The following is a 21,723-nucleotide window of genomic DNA, read 5'->3' on the forward strand; positions in this document are numbered from 1 at the left end:
TAGTATTATTGACAACGTAAAAGTTGAGATTTTGTCAAATAAATGTAAAAATAACAAAGCAGGAAACCAATCGGCTGGTAAGCTGTCAATAAATGTCATGTGGCAAAGACGCACAAAAACATAATGCTTCTGTCTAACATTCTAATCTGTCTAATTTTCACTTTAGAAATTAGTAACACCATTTTCTAAATTTTGCGAATTGAATTATATACACACTTGTACGCCACCAATTATGTCCCAAATTTCAAGAAACATCATTTTTCGTTTCATCTTTCTAGTCATCCTGAACTGCTAATATCACGTCATAAGGATTTTTCAATCATAGATGCGATTACTGTTATCAGCTTCTAAATAAAGTAAAAGAATTTCTTGTAAACATACGCTGTGTAAGTGATCAGCAACACTCATTAACATAAATTGTGATTTTAAAGGGCAGTGGTTGCACAGCGAGTCTTTAAATTTTCTGTAAACAATGTATTTCACATGCATTGTATATGTCACTGTGTGATCCATATCAAACACGAAGTGGTGTGACAAACACTGCCCTTCATTATAAACAAGGTCATTAGCTAAAAAAACAAGCAGCCTGTCGGCTGAGATAGCTCCGCTGTTAGCAATGCACATGGCAATTAAAGAACAGAAGATATCATTAGAAAATGAACAAATCTGAGAGAGGTCCACATGTAGTACCTATATGTATTATATATCAAAGCAATCGGACTTGCGGTTTTCAACAAGAAGTCGAAAATATCACTTTTTACCAAAAATTACAAAAATATTCATCAAAATTAGAGAATTAAAGATATCATTATGAAATGAACAAATCTGAGAGAGGTCCACATGTAGTACCTATATATGTAATATCAAAGCAATTGGACTTGCGGTTTTCAACAAGAAGTCGAAAATATCACTTTTTACCAAAAATTACAAAAATATTCACCGAAATTAGAGAATTAAAGATATCATTACAAAATGAACAAATCTGAGAGAGGGTCACATGTAGTACCTATATATGTAATATTAAAGCAATTGGACTTGCGGTTTTCAACAAGAAGTCGAAAATATCACTTTTTACCAAAAATTACAAAAATATTCACCAAAATTAGAGAATTAACTATATCATTACAAAATGAACAAATCTGAGAGAGGGTCACATGTAGTACCTATATATGTAATATCAAAGCAATTGGACTTGCGGTTTTCAACAAGAAGTCAAAAATATCACTTTTTACCAAAAATTACAAAAATATTCACCAAAATTAGAGAATTAAAGATATCATTACAAAATGAACAAATCTGAGAGAGGTCGACATGTAGTACTTATATATGTAATATCAAAGCAATTGCACTTGCGGTTTTCAACAAGAAGTCGAAAATATCACTTTTTACTAAAAATGACAAAAATATTCACCAAAATTAGAGAATTGAAGATATCATCATGAAATGAACAAATCTGAGAGAGGTCCACATGTAGTACCTATATATGTAATATCAAAGCAATTGCACTTGCGGTTTTCAACAAGAAGTCGAAAATATCACTTTTTACTAAAAATGACAAAAATATTCACCAAAATTAGAGAATTGAAGATATCAACATGAAATGAACAAATCTAAGAGAGGTCTACCCAAGGTACATATACACCAAGTATCAAAGCATTCAGGCTTGTAGTTTTCAAGAAGAAGTCGAAAAAGTAAAACATTGACACGGACGACGACGACGGACAATCACTCATATGATAAGCTCCGCTCGACAAAGTCGACAGCGGAGCTAAAAAGTACCTAATTTTATTCTTAGCAGAAGCCAAGATTTAGTTATAAATGTGTTGAAACAGACTAGACAAAATATGGATAAACTCACCCGTAACCATAGTTACTTGTCTCTGCTGTAGCAGCGGCAATGGCTCCGGCGATAGCAGCCAGTATTCCTGGCATGCCGTGCAAGTTATTGACCCCACATGTGTCATGCAGGTGAACTTTGGACAACAGGAATGGCTGCAATAGATAAAAAAAAATTATAAACTATAATTACAGACTGGACATGAATTGAATTTGCTTTTGTTTGTTAATTAAATGCTAACTATGATCAATTCAAAACGAACACAAAGACACACAGACATCGGATTGACTTTACCAGTACCTTGACCTGTGCAAAAGCAAAAAGCAAAAATGGGGCATAAAAAATGCTTTTTTTGATGTGTGGAAAAAGAAGAATTATGGATGTGAACGTACATAACAGCAGCATACATGTATATAGTGGCTACAATAAATGCAATGTATACTTACAGAAATCCATTTATATCCCACAACAGAGAGGGTGCCAGCAACGACTCCAATCACCATGGCACCCCAGGGTTGTATCATCATGTTAGCGCATGTGCCTACAGCAACACCGCCAGCTAGTGTTGAGTTTTGGATATGAACCTGTTCATAAACAATGTACAGACAGAGGTGATAATGTAATGATAAGAATATTTTGAAAATCACTCAAAAACATGGAGAAATGAATGGAGTGCTTACAAACGTAACACAGAAATGTTGACCTCAGGTATCTTACATTGAGCACTAAAGTTGTATTGTCAACAAAACTAAGTTGAAAGCACTTAATTGGCAAAAAAACAACCCAAAAAACTGAAAATGTTCACAAGGTAAGTTATTTTCTTTACTCCAATAAATCCCATCATGCATTGCTGTACGAATTGTGCTTCAGGTGAACAACTAACTTACAAAGTATATAATGTTCAAAAGTACGGTTAATGACAAAAGTAAAACAATTGTTCCATAAATTCGAAAAGGATGATGGTGATGCAGGAAAAACATCAAGATTCTGGTTTGCATCTCAGACTAATCTTAAAGCGAAGGGGGGTCGTCACCTGCGCACGCGCGGGAATTGAGTCCCAAGCGACGATAACAACACATGCTAAGAACGCAAGGCTCATAGGTAGATGCTTGTTTGTAAACAATGACACGCTATGCCCATCTGACGCATGCGTAGATGACGACCCCCCTGCTTTATTACAATTTGATGTACGGTAATCTCTTTACTGTAGAAGGGACTTACCATATCCAGCTTGTTTTCCTTAGACACCATGGCAGATACAGCAAAGGTTGTAACACAACAAGACGCCAAGGCGTAGTACGTATTGATGACAGCCCTGTGTTGGTCATCACCAGGGGCTAGCGCACTGTTAAAACTTGGCCAAAACATCCACAGGAATACAGTGCCTACAAAGATATATATAAAAAGATTTAATAGTAACTTATTATGTAGACCATGGCTTATTGCATTGGAAGCATGGGCTCTCAAACTAGATTATTAAAGCAGGGGGAGGGAGTCGTGACCCGCTCAAGCGCGGAAATTGAGTCCTAAGCGACAATAACAACACGTGCTAAAACACAAAGGCTTATGGGGAGACGCTTGTTTGTAAACAATGAAACGCTATGGCCATCTGACGCATGCACATGTGATGACTCCCCCGCTTTAAAATTCCAGTCTGTTTTACTTATATAAAAAACTTTGTTGACAACCAAGAGTAAATGGAGATGCTGAATTATTTGAGTTACTGACATCAAGTTACAAAAATTACCATGCCCATATTTCAGAAACCACGCCCACTTTTGTAAAACCACGCCCAAATTGTAACTCCAACTTTTTATTATTAGTTAACCGAACTTCGAATTACAGGAAATATACAACGTTAAACAAACCAAATAATCTATGTTGCCCGTAACTTGATGTTCGGTTAACTGTTAATTAAAGTTTGAGTTACTAAATGTGGACGTTCAACAAAAACAAAAATATATGTTGCCCGTAGCTCAAAGTTTTTATTTATTTTATTTAGTTTTATTTATTGACTTTAGGTCTATAAGCCCCTCATTTAAATGTGATAGACAATAGTGGTCCATGGCACCAAAGATCAGCTGTTTTTTTCTATCTTGAATTGCATCATACAAACAATTATAGCACGTGTACATGTATGATATGATGTAGGTTTAAAATTTGGACATGATTTCTATTTTTCTATTTCTATATCTATTTTGTCATCAACGTCCCATTATGTCTTATGTAAGTTTAAACAAAATCTCCACGCACATCAATCTGGTTCAGGAATCGAACAGGGACATGATTTGTGGCCACCATTAAATTGGCCATCTTGAATCTTATTTTGAAACTGGTGTAGCTGCACGTGTACATGTAAGTCAAATTTGAGGATGTAAGTTTGAACCTGATCTTTACTGGCATGTCTGTGATACATGTACAGGCAGACAGATTGATGGAGACACAGAGGTGAAATTGTAGGTCCTCATTTTCAGATTTCTACCAAATGGAAAGAAGTTTGGACTAACAGTAGAACGGGATTGCATATCCCAATCAAAGTGTGTCTCAAGCAGGACAAATATACCTTGATCAAAATATTTTGTCTTTGAACGTCACTGTCAAATGGATTTGGATATATATATCCCGGATACTGTAAAACTATTTATTTTCACTGACATTTAATTTCACTATTTTAACGTTTCGAGCATATTCATTGTGTTAATGTCACGAATTTGTCAAGGAAACAATGAGTTTTATTGTTATTTTACATGCTTATGTGGATTTAATTTAACGAAATTTACTCATCAGCGAAATTAGCCTAATTAAAACCCAGTGAATAATTAATGCATTTACAGTAGTCATAACTGGAGAGTAATAAAAAGTTTATATATGTATGCCACCCCTTGCAAAAAAGTTGTTATCAAATTAAGGATGATTACATTTGCCAATTGGCTAGAAACAAATTCTAATTGTGATAATATAAAATAATCACACTTACCGATCATGGCGAACAAATCTGAGTGGTAAACACTGCCTTCCTTTGAACTGCCCTCCCAACTTTTCTTGTTCAGAACTCTGGATGCGGCCAGACCAAAATATGCTCCGAATACGTGCACAAACATAGAGCCACCAACGTCAGCAGTCTGGAAATAAAATTAACGTTATGAATAGCGCCCTCCGTGTGCAATGTATGAGTTCTTAAAACCGACACTGGTGGCGCAGATCAACTACGTTCGGCTATCGTAAAGAGCGAAGTGCAATCTTATTATTATTTCGATACTACGTGTTGATAAGAACATGGGATTATGATTAATCATAAACTATCTAGTGTTTAATTAACAGACAGTTAACTGTTATCGTATGCCCTAACACAATCACTGCGCATGCGCATTATAGTTTTCCGCTGTTTCATACTCACTTGGAAGTAGCCAGCACCCACATATTCGTTTACAGAGAAGAAGATGATCTCTACAAATCCCAGGATGATGAGTTGGAGGTGAGACACTTTGCCCAAAAGTGCACCGAATGATATCAAGACAGCAGCTGCTGCAAAGTCTGACGTCAACATCCTTGATAGATGGAAAAATAATACGTCAATTGTAGACAAGCTCGCATAATAAAGACAGGTGCCTGTATTGTTGGTTAGCACAGGAGATGTTGAATTCGGCATATGACACCAAAGTATGTGGGACATTCGTGGAACCGTCTGTTAACGGTCATGTAGTAAGCTACGCCCTTCCTGAATTTTTAACTGCCATACTACATACGCCTTATCCTAAATTAGCTAAATAACAACCGTCCTGTTTTAATAATCGTGGCCAAAGTAACAACTCTTGAAATGTTCTGCGAAACTGACAAGGTGAATTGTGCCGGATCTATATTATAAAAGATACACTAAGTTATCGATAAACCATTCCAGTCATTTCGGTGTAAAACTGATACTTGGAATGCGGATAGTGATAATCATCAATTCCAGACTTTTTTTAAAAATTGTATGTGGATTGTCATTGTTATTTCATTTTATTCATATTTTTTTCTGTGAACGTCGCGGAGGTAGCATGAATGTGAATAATTATTGGAATAGCCTGTAAACAATGTAATTTTCCTGGATGTTCATTGCGTGACGTTGCACGGTGAATATATTGCGCGCTAACCACCGCCCGAGCTCATGCGTTTCTGATCTGAGCTCAAATACGGCGAGTATTTTTGCTCAACTTTGTGAAACCGAATAACAGAATTACTTCTCAGTGTGTTACAGTGGATGGATAAACTGCTATTCGTATAGTGTTCATGTCACGTAGTCATGTGACATTAAGCATGCACCATCGCGTCTTTACTTCGTAATTCTTGTTGACGTTTTTTGTGTATTGCAATGGTAATTGCAATTCATTGATTCAATAATCATTCAATAATCATTGATTCAATAATCAATTCATTGCGCCTTCGAAGCGATAGACGAATTAGATAAATATATATTCAGTATACTGTCACAGTGGCAAGAAAACATCCGATCCGATTAATATGTAGTGGCAGTGAATTGAATCATTAGTCTGTTTCACATTAGGCTTGTCTAAGGTCGGTCCAAATATTTTGTTTGTTGAATAAACGTGATTAATATTTTGGTTCGGTTTCACACAGTAAAAACTACATAATTTAGGCCGGCCTAAAACGTCCTTCTTTCAACATTCATTTCAATATTAACAATCAATATTCAGTATGGCGGACCCCAACGTGTTGTTTCTCCTGGGGGTCGTTGCATATTTAGTCAAAGAAAGTGGCAAATACGTAATCTGGCGCTTGTTTATACTAGTAGTGTTCAGGCTACACCTACACCAAGTACGGACTAAGATTTAAAAACCAGTATTACATGATGAACAAACAAACAAGTCATTCACTGTCGGGTCAGCTGACAAAATAACTGAATGAACCAACCAACACTGCTCGGTACACATGCAATAGTAGGGGAATATGTCCATATATATTCTACTATATATATTCCATATATATTCTATTAAAAATATTCGCATTGCATGAAAATAGCAAAATATGAAAAAGCAAAGCATCCAAAATGATGAGTGGTTAAGCCACAATTTTAAATCGCCTTTCATCGACCACGGACGCCCAGTATGAGTAGCACGATTTAGAGATAGACATTTTTCACGGTGGGAAAACAAACTTTGTAATAATACACTGGCAGAATTATTAATGAAGTCACGACCTTGTGACGTATGTAGACGTAACATACACTATAAGTCACGTGATCTTCAGCTTGTTGGTATTCGTAATGGAGTACGTCGAAAAAATTATGTTTTCGCGGGTTAAATTCCATGCAAATTGCATTTATTTTAATTTTCAAATAATAAAAGAATGAATTTCAGGCGGGTTCGAGTAAAAAATAAAAAAACGTCTTTCCACATGACGTGAAACAAGATATCTTTGGTGGATCATTAATTCTCTTCTCTTTTGTAAAAAACAAATACCCAGTTCTGACATTTGGATACTTTTTTTTAGATAAATGACATCTTTGCCCTAATGCTCTGTTGTCCGCGAGTCGAGTGTCACCATTCATCATGTTTGGTTGTGTGTATTTCCTGTGTATCGATAAATCACTCATTCGCGAGCTGTCGATGTTAAACCCACTAAAAGTGCAAACACAATATGGACTCGAAGTCTTCAAAACACACTCATAAGGAAATGGGTCAGGCAGGAGAAGTATTCATGCTACACGAAGTACGGACTAAGATTTAAACTAATCACATATGTTTGCATATCGGATAGACCCAATTGCGTTCACGCTCGGGAGGAAACATTTGTTAGCACGGGCTAAGAAACGCCCAAACTTGCTAAGAATATACAAAAATCGTTTTAACTATGATTACTCAGTACAGTAACTAGGAAGGTATACATCTTAGTTCTACGCTTATAAAATAATACAAAAGCAAATTCAGAACGTGCAGATTGCAGCATAGATGGAAGTAGCACATAGTCTCGTCGATTCTGACGGGTACTAAGCGTTCACGCACGTTTCTTAGCACGGGCTAGGGTATTTAACCTCTTAGCCCGTGCTAAGGACCTGCGCGTGAACGCTACTATGGTAATGGAACGCTGATCCGACTTTGTGGAGCCTCCGCGAAACTGGGGATCTGGCTTTAATATATTATATATCATTAAGTAATACTTACCAAACGAAGAGAATAACATATCTCTTACAAACACATTATTTTGTGAAAATGCTAGAAATTGATAATAATTGGGATTAATGACCATTACATAAACGCCATTTGGTCTACGATCAGCGAGTGACAACACTGTCAAAAACTGGGGTTATATCTTTATTCACATCCAAAACGGTTTATTTTCTTGAAGATCATGTTTGTATATTTTGACGGAGAGTTGACATCTGCAAGGAGAGATTTTGGACGCTGTTATTTACTGGATCGTCAACATTGAATGCTCTAAGTTTCGTAACTTGTTTATATTTATAGTTTAAATATTCAATATGGATGAGAACATGCAGTATCATTGTTTATATTGTATATTGATGACTATTTTGGACTATGATTTATTTTGACCTGAAAACGCTGTTCTCAGTAGCACCCATCTTCGTTAAATCATGATGAAACAATGAAATTCTCTAATACGCATGTGCACTGGGTTTTTTAACAATAATTGCACATGCGTATTAGGGGTTTTGAATGAATACTATTGTGCATCCTGCGAACGCAACATTTTAGTACATGATTCATCCCAATCCGATTTGGTCTACAGTATGAGTATCGAAGAAAAATATTTAAAAAATACATGTTTTCGTCCATTTTGCATCTTTAAGTGGGTAGTAATATAGATAAATTGACTTTTTAACCTCGATAGACCTAAGTTCGATCTGATAACGTGTTGGGTGTGTTTTTACCGTGACGAGAAAAATAGGTATGGCCTTCATGTTTATTAGACATAAACCCTCTTATGTAAGCGTCGACATTAGTGAACTACGCCTAATTTATGGAAAGCTTTCTAGTCAAGATCGGTTTTCTACTTGAATAACCATTTCACCCATTTTTGTGTTTACCCGAGTTATCCCCCCCCCGGGGTCCTGGACCGTGAAATTCCACACAGGGCTAAAGTGTGTTTAATTCTTACGCAAGAAAATAGAGATTGGTATGTAGTAAACACGTGAAAGGGCTAGTATTCCTTCTAAAAAAATAAATATACTTTTAAGATTAGGAATTCTACAGTCTGTGTTTACACTCTGCTAAGCGCGTTTTTGCGCGGATATGCCAGTCTTTGAGGAACACCACGTGTTGTTGTGGCATTTATCGCCAATAACAACACAATCTCGGGTCATGTTTGTATAGTGTTGTATACTGTTATTGTGCTTTCGTGGCGTCGCCAGCCTTCGTCCAAAAATGAACCGAAAGACGATTTTGTATTAAATATAAACTATGGACAAATACATAGATATATATTTGTTTAATATTGCATTCTTAAGACCAAATTATTATATAATTTATCTTAAACAGTATTCGTCGGATAAAAAAATACACATGTACAATGATTGTTATGCGCATGCGTACCAGAACATTGCATTGTTTGTTAACTTAGTTATATGCTGGAAAAACAATCTGACCGAGTCTTCACCCTAGTAAATAGAGTTACTAATCTAATCTAATCTGTGAAATTCTATCTAAAAACAACAACAACATTATCTTTCGGGGATATGCTGATCGGTGTCTATATGTAACTGTGTTTTGTCTACATACAGACAACAGAGGAACTACAGATGACGATGAAACTGTATAAGTAAATATTATGTCATATGTAAATACGTCATTGTATGTCAAATAATTTCACTACGTATTTCACGAATATGGTACATTAACATATGAGCAACTGTGATATTTATGCCCGGGGAGGGGTACTCCAAATCAGACCTAATACCCATGCTGAAGTATAGCTTTTCAATAAACCCTCTAAACACGTACTTATTTGTGTGAAATTATATCCCTTTTTTAAGTGCTTTCAAGTGCGGAAACTTAAAATAGATACCCTATATACATACCAAAATCATACGGTTTCCAAGTTGAGGTAACATGAATTAATGAGTTTCCCTTCTTCACACTTTATTACTATACACGCGTATACGCGTCATATAACTAAATAACACCTCTTTTACGCGTTTTTTTTACTTCAGCTTGCGTACCATATTTTATTCAGAGTCCCCCCCCCTCCGGGTATTTATGCTGTTATATTGTTTTAGTTTAGCTACGGTATTCCGCATCACGCAGACCCTGATGTTGTTTTTGGCCCATCATTTTACAGTGATATTATAGTTGTGTGTAAATTCATCAATTCAATTAAAATTTGCGCGAGTGTGCGACCAAAAAATCTACTTCCCACTGCTCTCACTTTCTTTCGTTTGTTCGTTTATTTTCTCGTGGTTTGTTGCTTGATTTTAATGTTGATGAAGTTGCACATATTAGTTGGGTTCGCTCAAAGCTCTTTAGCATGGGCAAACAGTTTTGTCCTCTTTGTCCGTGCTAAGAGGTCCTAGCGCCAAAACACCATTGTATTTAATGTTCTTTTGGAAGATTTACTAATATATTCATAACTATTCATTTCTGTATGCCATTTCTGACATGACAATCAACGCGAGCACATCTAAAGACATTGTTCTCGAGAAAAAAATAGCTGACGATGAGACTCTATTTCCTGTTACTAGTATTCTGCAATCAAAACATCTTGAATTTGCTTCGGTATTGTTTCACTGACAGTAGTACCAACATGTATACTTTCCTAGTACTGGGTAATTATAGTTAAAGCAGTTTGGGCTTTCCTTGGCGCTTGCTAACCCCTGTTTCCTACCGTGTGTGAACGTAATTTTGATAACCGCTAATACCGGAGACAACGAAGAAGTGTGAATATTTATTCTCGCGCAACGCGAACGAAAACACTTTTCAACTTCGCCGTGGACGTATATGGGGATTTTATGCGCGGAAAAAAGGGCGGCGAAACAGGAGTGGCTAATTTTCTTTACTCTGCGCTGATTTTGTATATTCAAATACTGATATATTTCAATACCCGATGTCCCGCGGTCGAGAATCCGTCCGATCATATGTGCTGTTAGCCGATAATAACCTTTAAATATCCACTAGAATGCACATGGCAGATTTAATGTTGTGGTCGATTTGTACCCGTGCCCAGGGGTACTTTCACTGGGGAAAGATTTTGTGAGCGCTCCGACCGTTTTTTTCTTCTAACCGAATGATCCGTTCTTAGCGAGCGTGACACGCAGAGTTAGTCGTATAGTCTGTTCGACTTTGTTAAAGCGGGAGGATCGTCACCTGCGCACGCGCGGGAATTGAGTCCCAAGCGACGATAACAACACACGCTAAAACGCATTGGCTTGTTTGTAAACAATGGCACGCTATGGCCATCTGACGCATGCGCAGGTGACGACTCCCGCGTTAAAACAAGTTCTCTTCTCAAGTTCTTCTAGTTTCATGCCCACGTACCTAAAATGACCAACCTAACATATTCTTTCTTGTAATGCATGTATCACAGTATTTTGTTTGTTTGTGACATTTGACTGTTTTGTTTAGTGAACAACAAATCAAGTTACCATTTGCTTGTAGGCAAATACCACAATGTTTGTTGTTGTGTAAACTTAACGATTCAGAACAAACTGCGCTGATGTGTGGGCTGTGGTGCACATCGGTGTCGACACAGTTCGTCGCATCCCAAGTTGACAAAAATAAGCAAACTCAGCGCTTTATACAAAAGTGGCTTGAACATTTCGGACAATAATATTTTAAGTCGTTGTTCTTATTAATCAACTTTTTTAGGATTCTCAGGCGAACGATTCACATTGAAAGAACAATGATTTGACGATTCCATGGCGCACAAGTAATTCATTAACTGCAAATCGTCGCGGGTACCGTACTGCCATACTATAACCCAAAGCCATATTGTTGTTACTCTCCAACCGACAGATTTGACAGTAATAACCTCTGCTTTTCTGGCATCGTTTCACGATTGATTCAAAATAAAAACGTAGAAAATCATGCATACTACTAGTAATTGAAAATACATGTACTTCTTTACTTCAATACGTTACTGTCAACTGAATGTGTTGGTGACCCCCCTCCCCAGTTAGGTGGGAGGGCACTCTAGTAAAGACATGCTAGGAATTCGGTACGTAGGCCGCATTAGAGTGACGCCAATTTCGCGTGCGATTCATAGACTAGTTGATGCTCTAAGCTGTTGAATATTCGATCACAGCCGAATCTACATAAATGCTCGACAATATTCGGCTATTTACTAACAATTTTTTGACCCAGATATTCTATATACTACTTCGTACGACAGATGGCACAAACAAAATGTATCGATTAAAGCGGGATAGTCGTCTGCGCGGGGAAGTGAGTCCCAGGCGACGATAAACAACACACGCTAAAAACGCAAAAGCTCATGGGTAGACGCTCGTTTGTAAACAATGACACCATTGACGCTGCAGGTCGGCGTCTTCTACGGGACAGCGCTTCCCGTGACGACACAACGCAATGACACGCTATGGCCATCTGATGCAGGCGCAGGTGACGACTCCCCCGCATTAAAGCGGACGCAAATTAGATTCGTACAGGTAACTTTAAACTTCTCTGGGAAGTTCCATATCACAACAACTTTTACATAGTACGCACATAGACAAAAAATATGTAGTCCAAAATCAAGTGTCGCAAGGGGAAGGGAGACTGTCACGAAATGTAGCAATCATTTTCACATCATTAGATCATTTAATAACGCCAATAAGAAAGCCCATGACTACTGTATATTGTCATAGGAACTTGCCTAGGGAATTTGCTAACTACACGTACGAATTGTGTATGCAGTAGTTAAGGTCGTATTATAGGGACGACCATGAGGGCGCTGTTCATACTCGGATGCGATGACGTCATACGGGGAGGGATGACGTCACAATGGGAGACCGTGCATAGCTTAGCATGAATAATGACGTCACAATGGGAATTCGTGCATAAATTAGCATAAATGAGCGTCCATGGCCGTAAAGGGGATAATTTGAATGAGGATGACGTCACAATGGGATATTTTAATACATTTGCATAAATTACCATCAATTTTTTTTAATTATTTTTTTTAATTATTTTTAATTATTTTTTAATTATTTTTTAATTGGACAGGCGTGGACGAAAGATTTTTCATGAGGATGACGTCACAATGGGATATTGTGAATACATTTGCATACATAAAATTGATGTGAATACGAGGTCGTGTCGAGGTCATCGTGAATACATTTGCATAAATTACCATCATTTTTTTAATTATTTTTTTTTAATTATTTTTAATTATTTTTAATTATTTTTAATTATTTTTAATTGGACAGGCGTGGACGAAAGATTTTTCAGAATGTGTCACAGAGGGCGCTCTCTCTCACACACACACACTAATAAATACACGGCATTTTTGAAAACTAACGGAGTTTAGGGCTAATCTGCACTGGCTCGGAAGGTTGTAAATGATTAGCTAGTTTGAATTTCTAATTTGCATAACATTACTGAGAATGAACGTGCATTCAACGCCACAAGTCTTTTGTTTTTTTAGCCAATCAGAATTCATCTTCCGAGCCAGTGCAGATCAGCAGGGAGTTTATTGCACAAAAAAAGTAAACAAGAATGAAATATTGACATGGAGTATACATTCATGGCGTGGTTGAGTATTTTTTTTAACGCCACGAAACAAACATACGATGTGAGTAAGGAAAATAGTTGCGTAGCGTATAAATGTTTAGCATGATTAAATATTTCTTAACACCTCGAAAAATACGTACATACATGTAAATGTGCGGCGTGGTTAAATTCATTTTTCACGTCACGAGAAATACGAGTACATAAACGATTCGATTAAATACACGGAAGAGTGAAAAGTCAATAATTATACAGTAAACAGTGAACAATAAAAATAATTCATTCTACATATACATATGTTGTTCATCGTTTATATTTTCTTACCTCATATTTGCTTTGTTTTGTTTGAGTAAATTATTTTTAACGACACGAAAAAATACGAGTACATAAACGATTCGATTAAAAACACAGAAAACGGAAACGTCAATAATAGTAAACAGTGAACAATAAATAATAATTCATTCTATATATACATGTTCATTTTTACATTTCTTACATCCTTTCAATGAGTCAAGCAGTCTGTACATTTTTTTTATTCCATCGCTCCAATCAGAATCGCTCATCTGTCGTAGAAGAAAAAAGAGAGAGAGAGAATAATATTAAAAACCAATAGTCACTCCGTAAAACTGCGGTAATAAACCCCGCTAAAATGCAAAGTATGCAAAATCGGTTGGTCGACGTACAGTTTGTTTTTTTCAAAAATGGTGGACTACGGTACGATGAGTTAAAATATATAATTACCTGATCGTTTCACAGAATAACTTTTGACATACATAATCATCACACGGAATGAGTTTACGGTGTAACGTAGCGATTTTCGTTTTTCCCTTGGCGAAGAAGATATGTCCTCGCCTTCTTGCCGAAGATTCAAAGGCGGTAAACCAAGTTTGACCTTCTGTGAAAGGTCATCTCATGGATATCTACACAACGAGTCATACACGACGTATTGGCTACACATTGCTTGAAATCAAAGTATTTGATGATTGTAGATCCACGTACGAGAAATCTCTTAAATTCTGTGACATGACTACCGTACGAGTCAAAATAGTCTTCGTGGTAAGGTATTTCAGACAGAAAGTGGCCCAATGCGTTCCACCCGCGAATATCAACGGTGTTTGATACGAGCGATGTGTATTATTCCGAAGCACTGTCCGTGAATGCCAGTTTGAACTCAATCACAAGATTAAGTGTGAGTGCATAGGATTATTTATAAATCGTTCGTCATAAATGTTCCTAATGTGAAATAGACCTCCCACGTAGATGATAAACAACAGATGTTGGTGTATTTGTATATTTATGTTATCTAAAACATGAACACTCGCAAACAGCCTGAGGGATAGGGTTTCAAGTTGAAAGCATTACCCCTATACCTGCGTGTATGGGATAATGATAACAGGACTGGAAACACGGGGTCAACTTGATTCGGTCAACGTGAATCAGTATGGTTCTTGTCCATCACCAATTCACTTTTCTGAAAAGGCACACCCCCACAGAGTGTAATGGCATTCCACAGCTACCATCCAAGTGCTACAATTGATTTACTCATTACAGTAGCGTTAATTTGGATTAGCGCTTCCTTCTCATCAATTTTCTCATCACAGTACCGTCTTGCGTAGTTATATAGTGTCTTCACATACGCGCTAAAGATTCCTGACCTGACACCATTCAGTTACTCTGATCGTTTTTGTATCATTTTTGAAGGTTTATTTTACAACGACTGGAAAACCGACTGAAAATCAAGACTATTCAGTTCATTCTCTTCACTAATGAAATGGCAGTACTCAGCAAACTATCATTCGTCGTTTTTTTAAACATGATTTCGAATATCCACGATTTCGAAATTCTAGAAGAGGCAAGAACGAACGTTACATTTGAATGGTCAAATGACAAGGGGCTGACCCCGCTTGAATGCGCAACAGAATGTATTAAATACAACCATATTCAATATTTCGCTTTTTTAGTGTTGACCCATTTAAACGACAGAACCAGTCTCGAAACACTGAAAGCCATAGCGGATGCTTCAAAAAACGAATTTCTCTTCCAATGGCTCGAAACCAAATTAAATGAAGCACTATGATTCTTCACAAATTACGATGACATCCTTCACAGCCTGGCAAAAGAAATCACTCAACTAACCTCACCACCAGATTCGAATTTCCACGATCAACGATCAACGATGAAAAAAATTAACCATTGAGGTAACAGGCTTCGCTACAGAGAAACAATGGAAGTTACTAGCTCGCCAAATTGAATACTTTGAAACGGGACATCTAGCCGATCATCATCGAGACATCGACTCAGAGACTGTACGCCTCAGCAAAACAACCGATTGATGAATTCGTGGACTCAAATTCTAACAAGAACAATCCTGACATAATACTTAAACTACGCTCCTTGCAAGAACATGTGGACATGAACACGACATTTCTACCCACAAGATGAAGGACATAATTTTAGTATATCTGTTAATTACTTTACGATTGGAAACTGTCGATAGAACACATTTTTATGAATGAATTGGTTTTCCGATTTGAAAATCATTGAGTAGGTATTCATGCATTAATTAATTAATAATGATCAGTCCATTGAATTTGTGTTTCACCCCAAAAAAAATCAGAACAGCATTACTAGACATCTCCATATTATCCAAATTTCGAAATTATACATATTTTAATATTAAATTTACTATTTTTTTTACCATCAAACTACTGAATCACTGTACATATAATATACTATACGTATACCATTGACAAATTCAGACTCCGCTTATAAATTATACTCGATTATGTTTTTACCAATCATTACCCCGCCCATCATTCATGATTCGATTGACCACGTTCTGAATAATTCGTACACACAGATAAACGGATTTTTGCGATATACATGTACTTCTTGTTTTCACTCCAAAACTTACTGCTTATTTGATCCCTCAATCAAAAGCTGTTTTACTTGGGATTGACCAAGAGTGTATTTCCACGTTAAACTGATGTGACGACATGTCGGTCATCAACGATTTCATAAAGGGTGACTGTCGAAAAGTGGGACACCAATAATTTAAAATAATTAGTTATACTGGAGAGAATGGATGACATTGTTTAATATTATAGAGATGTTGCGTAGTTCGTTCTTTGACGGTAAGCACGTACGCATACCATACACGTTGTATGCTAATTCATGTTAAATAAAATGCGCTAAGTTTTGATTATTCCCAAGATGTACAGAGAGCACTCGCTTATCCATTAGACAGATTCCACTATACAATTACATGTATAATATCCTGACCGCATTGTTTACACTCTCGTAAATCGACTGTTTGACGTGACTGGGGCACCGGTGGACGAGGAATGCGTGCGTGCACATTACATTTCGTCAACACTTTCATTCATAATAGTATCACTTGCAATATGGCGTAATATCAATCGACGATCCTCAAAATACTGTATGTATGTATGCACGTTGTAGTTCGAATGATTAGATATTTCTTTTATTTTGCCATTTTTGTCGATTCTTTCATTATGAACAGTGTTGACTTGCTCTCGAAATAAATACTTTTACACCGATGTTACCGTTTGTAATGTTTATAAGTGTATACGTGAAAGATATTCGCCTTTGAAATAATAATTGAAGACACAACTATATAGTCTTCAAATCAGCTGGGTGTTATTATTGAAGTAACGCACGACGCGTGATATTGTTGTAATGGGGTCTGATCGCGTTCCATAACTCCTGAATAATGCCATGAATCAAATTGTCCTAACAACATGGTAAACACGGGTCAGCAATAAGTAGCTATTTTATCGGTGAGGAAAGATCTGCTTCTTGATTGCGATTATGATTATGTCTAATATAATGTATAATAATCTATTACTCTACGTACACAACTTGAAGTGGGCTTTTCAATTCAACTCACTGCGGCCGTACACAACATGGCTAGTTCCCCCTTCGAAAGAGTGCGTGCGTGTGTTGCAACGCTATCTGTGACCACTGAGCTTTTCAAATATTTACAAAGCACGATGTGATAACTGAGGTGGTAAACTGACCATGATGTCAATATCCAACCATCTAATTTGCACAATAACAATTAAAATTGAAACCGTATTCATGCGTGGGATCTTGGTTGGAAATACAACGAAGTAACAAAAAACCAACAAAGTGTAACAATAATAAAATCACAAACAAGTGAATGTAAAGCAAAAAAAAAAAAAAAAAAAATATTTGGTGTTTGGTTTAGGCATTTGGCATTTTAGGATTTTTTTTTCTTATCGTGCCCTGAATCAGATGTGGACGAATGTTCCTAGCTCAATGATTGTTTTGTCATTTTAACTTTTTAGTATACCTGTTAGGTGTTCATCATCTGTTCTAAAGTTGATTTTATTGTATTTAATATTTTAATCATGATTTTTTTTTGTTTCTTATTGTATAGATTACAAATGAAAAGATATTTTTTTTCGTTCTCAATTTTCTAGTTGTCACAAACTGAGCAAATTCAGTCTTCAGCTATAAGATTATATACAATAAAGTAACAAAAATAAGCAATGTGTAACAATAATAAAATCACAAACATTTGAATGTAAAGAAAAACAAAATTATTTTGTGGTTGGTTTAGGCATCTGGTATTTTAGTTTTTTTCTTGTCGTAACCTGAAACAGATGTAGACGAATTTTCCTAGCTCAATGATTATTTTGTCATTTTAACTTCTTAGTATATCTGTTAGGTGTTCATCGTCCGTCCTAAAGTTGATTTTATTGTATTTAATATTTTAATCATGATTATTTCGTTCCTCCAAGTATAGATTACAATTGAGAAGTTGTTTTTCGTTCTCAATTTTCTAGTTGTCACAAACTGGGCAAATTTAGTCTTCAGCTATAAAGTTATTATATCTACCCCTTTCCATTTGAAGGGTATGAGCCTTTATTCCGAGTTTCGCCTTAGCGCAGCACTATGTTTTAGATTTTTTATTGTGGTGAGATATTTTTTATATGCAAATTCTGTTTTAATTTTCTGTAGGTTCGTAACTGTGTACTTTTATTTGCATCATGTAATGTTTCTGTGCTATGAATTTCTAAAGGATTGTTCGAATTACCTGTCAATGTTTCAATGATTTTCTTTTTTGTCATCCTGAGATTTATGTGTATTCCAAAATATTTTTTTTCCATAGTCAAATTGTCTAAAATCTGATTCATGTCTTTTACAAGGATATTTTCTCAACTCTAGCAGGCTTGCCAAATTTCTTGGTTTGCTATTTACTTTGATTCATGTCTTTTACCCAGTTGTCTTTTCCCTTTTCGTCAATATGTATTCCAAGTTTGTGAGCTTCATGAACTAGCGAGTTTGAGTTAGAATTATTTATTTTGATCCAATATTTCAATCTAGTTGCTACGGGGGAGGATATTTTCCCAACTCTAGCAGGCTAGCGAAATTTCTTGCTTTGCTATTTAATTTTAGAAGGTATTTGCAGTAATATATTTTCATTTTTTTTTTCCATTGGTCTTTTGATTGGAAAAACAAAACAAAAACAAAATGTATACTTTCTATATACTCAATTTCAATTACTCAGTTTTTAATCTATTCTTTTTGATTATTTACTCATTAGTAGATTTCCCCTTCTTTGTGTAATAAACTCCGTTAGTTTTCAAAATGACGTGTATTTATTAGAGTGTGCGTGTGTGTGTGTGTGAGCGCCATCTACGATACATTCTGAAAATCTTTCGTCCACGCCTGTCCAATTAAAAAATAAAAACATCCAATTAAAAAATAATAAAAAAATTAAATTGATGGTAATTTATGCAAATGTATTCACGATGACCTCGACACGACCTCGTATTCACATCAATTTTATGTATGCAAATGTATTCACAATATCCCATTGTGACGTCATCCTCATTCAAATGAACCCTTTACATCCATTTATGCTAATTTATGCACGAAATCCTATTTTGACGTCATCATTTATGCTAATCTATGCTTACACCATTTATGCTAATTTATGCACGAAATCCTATTGTGACGTCATCATTTATGCTAATCTATGCTTCCACCTCGGTACGACCATGAGGGCGCTGTTCATATTGGGATGCGATGACGTCATACTTGGAAGCATAGATTAGCATAAATGATGACGTCACAATAGGATTTCGTGCATAAATTAGCATAAATGGTGTAAGCATAGATTAGCATAAATGATGACGTCAAAATAGGATTTCGTGCATAAATTAGCATAAATGGATGTAAAGGGTTCATTTGAATGAGGATGACGTCACAATGGGATATTGTGAATACATTTGCATACATAAAATTGATGTGAATACGAGGTCGTGTCGAGGTCATCGTGAATACATTTGCATAAATTACCATCAATTTAATTTTTTTATTATTTTTTAATTGGATGTTTTATTTATTTTTTAATTGGACAGGCGTGGACGAAAGATTTTCAGAATGTATCGTAGATGGCGCTCACACACACACACACGCACACTCTAATAAATACACGTCATTTTGAAAACTAACGGAGTTTATTACACAAAGAAGGGGAAATCTACTAATGAGTAAATAATCAAAAAGAATAGATTAAAAACTGAGTAATTGAAATTGAGTATATAGAAAGTATACATTTTGTTTTTGTTTTGTTTTTCCAATCAAAAGACCAATGGAAAAAAAAAATGAAAATATATTACTGCAAATACCTTCTAAAATTAAATAGCAAAGCAAGAAATTTCGCTAGCCTGCTAGAGTTGGGAAAATATCCTCCCCCGTAGCAACTAGATTGAAATATTGGATCAAAATAAATAATTCTAACTCAAACTCGCTAGTTCATGAAGCTCACAAACTTGGAATACATATTGACGAAAAGGGAAAAGACAACTGGGTAAAAGACATGAATCAAAGTAAATAGCAAACCAAGAAATTTGGCAAGCCTGCTAGAGTTGAGAAAATATCCTTGTAAAAGACATGAATCAGATTTTAGACAATTTGACTATGGAAAAAAAATATTTTGGAATACACATAAATCTCAGGATGACAAAAAAGAAAATCATTGAAACATTGACAGGTAATTCGAACAATCCTTTAGAAATTCATAGCACAGAAACATTACATGATGCAAATAAAAGTACACAGTTACGAACCTACAGAAAATTAAAACAGAATTTGCATATAAAAAATATCTCACCACAATAAAAAATCTAAAACATAGTGCTGCGCTAAGGCGAAACTCGGAATAAAGGCTCATACCCTTCAAATGGAAAGGGGTAGATATAATAACTTTATAGCTGAAGACTAAATTTGCCCAGTTTGTGACAACTAGAAAATTGAGAACGAAAAACAACTTCTCAATTGTAATCTATACTTGGAGGAACGAAATAATCATGATTAAAATATTAAATACAATAAAATCAACTTTAGGACGGACGATGAACACCTAACAGATATACTAAGAAGTTAAAATGACAAAATAATCATTGAGCTAGGAAAATTCGTCTACATCTGTTTCAGGTTACGACAAGAAAAAAACTAAAATACCAGATGCCTAAACCAACCACAAAATAATTTTGTTTTTCTTTACATTCAAATGTTTGTGATTTTATTATTGTTACACATTGCTTATTTTTGTTACTTTATTGTATATAATCTTATAGCTGAAGACTGAATTTGCTCAGTTTGTGACAACTAGAAAATTGAGAACGAAAAAAAATATCTTTTCATTTGTAATCTATACAATAAGAAACAAAAAAAAATCATGATTAAAATATTAAATACAATAAAATCAACTTTAGAACAGATGATGAACACCTAACAGGTATACTAAAAAGTTAAAATGACAAAACAATCATTGAGCTAGGAACATTCGTCCACATCTGATTCAGGGCACGATAAGAAAAAAAAATCCTAAAATGCCAAATGCCTAAACCAAACACCAAATATTTTTTTTTTTTTTTTTTTTGCTTTACATTCACTTGTTTGTGATTTTATTATTGTTACACTTTGTTGGTTTTTTGTTACTTCGTTGTATTTCCAACCAAGATCCCACGCATGAATACGGTTTCAATTTTAATTGTTATTGTGCAAATTAGATGGTTGGATATTGACATCATGGTCAGTTTACCACCTCAGTTATCACATCGTGCTTTGTAAATATTTGAAAAGCTCAGTGGTCACAGATAGCGTTGCAACACACGCACGCACTCTTTCGAAGGGGGAACTAGCCATGTTGTG

General features: G+C 35.7%; 1 protein-coding gene and 1 long non-coding RNA gene across 2 annotated transcripts in view; both read right to left on the minus strand.

The window, feature by feature from the left end:
- Positions 1-21,723, minus strand: part of LOC100370684 (ammonium transporter Rh type B-like) — a 38,905-nt gene that overhangs the window by 5,337 nt on the left and 11,845 nt on the right. The window contains exons 3-7 of the mRNA XM_006824486.2: positions 5,235-5,385; positions 4,815-4,959; positions 3,059-3,222; positions 2,284-2,421; positions 1,859-1,992 (exon numbers count right to left, since the gene is read on the minus strand). Coding sequence (XP_006824549.1) covers positions 1,859-1,992; positions 2,284-2,421; positions 3,059-3,222; positions 4,815-4,959; positions 5,235-5,385 — 732 coding nt within the window. The remainder of the gene's footprint in view (positions 1-1,858; positions 1,993-2,283; positions 2,422-3,058; positions 3,223-4,814; positions 4,960-5,234; positions 5,386-21,723) is intronic.
- Positions 13,289-14,686, minus strand: LOC146745829 (uncharacterized). Its single transcript, XR_014929520.1, has 2 exons — positions 14,254-14,686; positions 13,289-14,075 (listed from the first exon to the last, which is right to left on the minus strand). It is a non-coding gene; the product is annotated as an uncharacterized LOC146745829 (long non-coding RNA).

The sequence above is a fragment of the Saccoglossus kowalevskii genome, chromosome 5, assembly GCF_978046115.1.
Source record: "Saccoglossus kowalevskii chromosome 5, keSacKowa6.1, whole genome shotgun sequence".
NCBI classification, from domain to species: domain Eukaryota; kingdom Metazoa; phylum Hemichordata; class Enteropneusta; family Harrimaniidae; genus Saccoglossus; species Saccoglossus kowalevskii.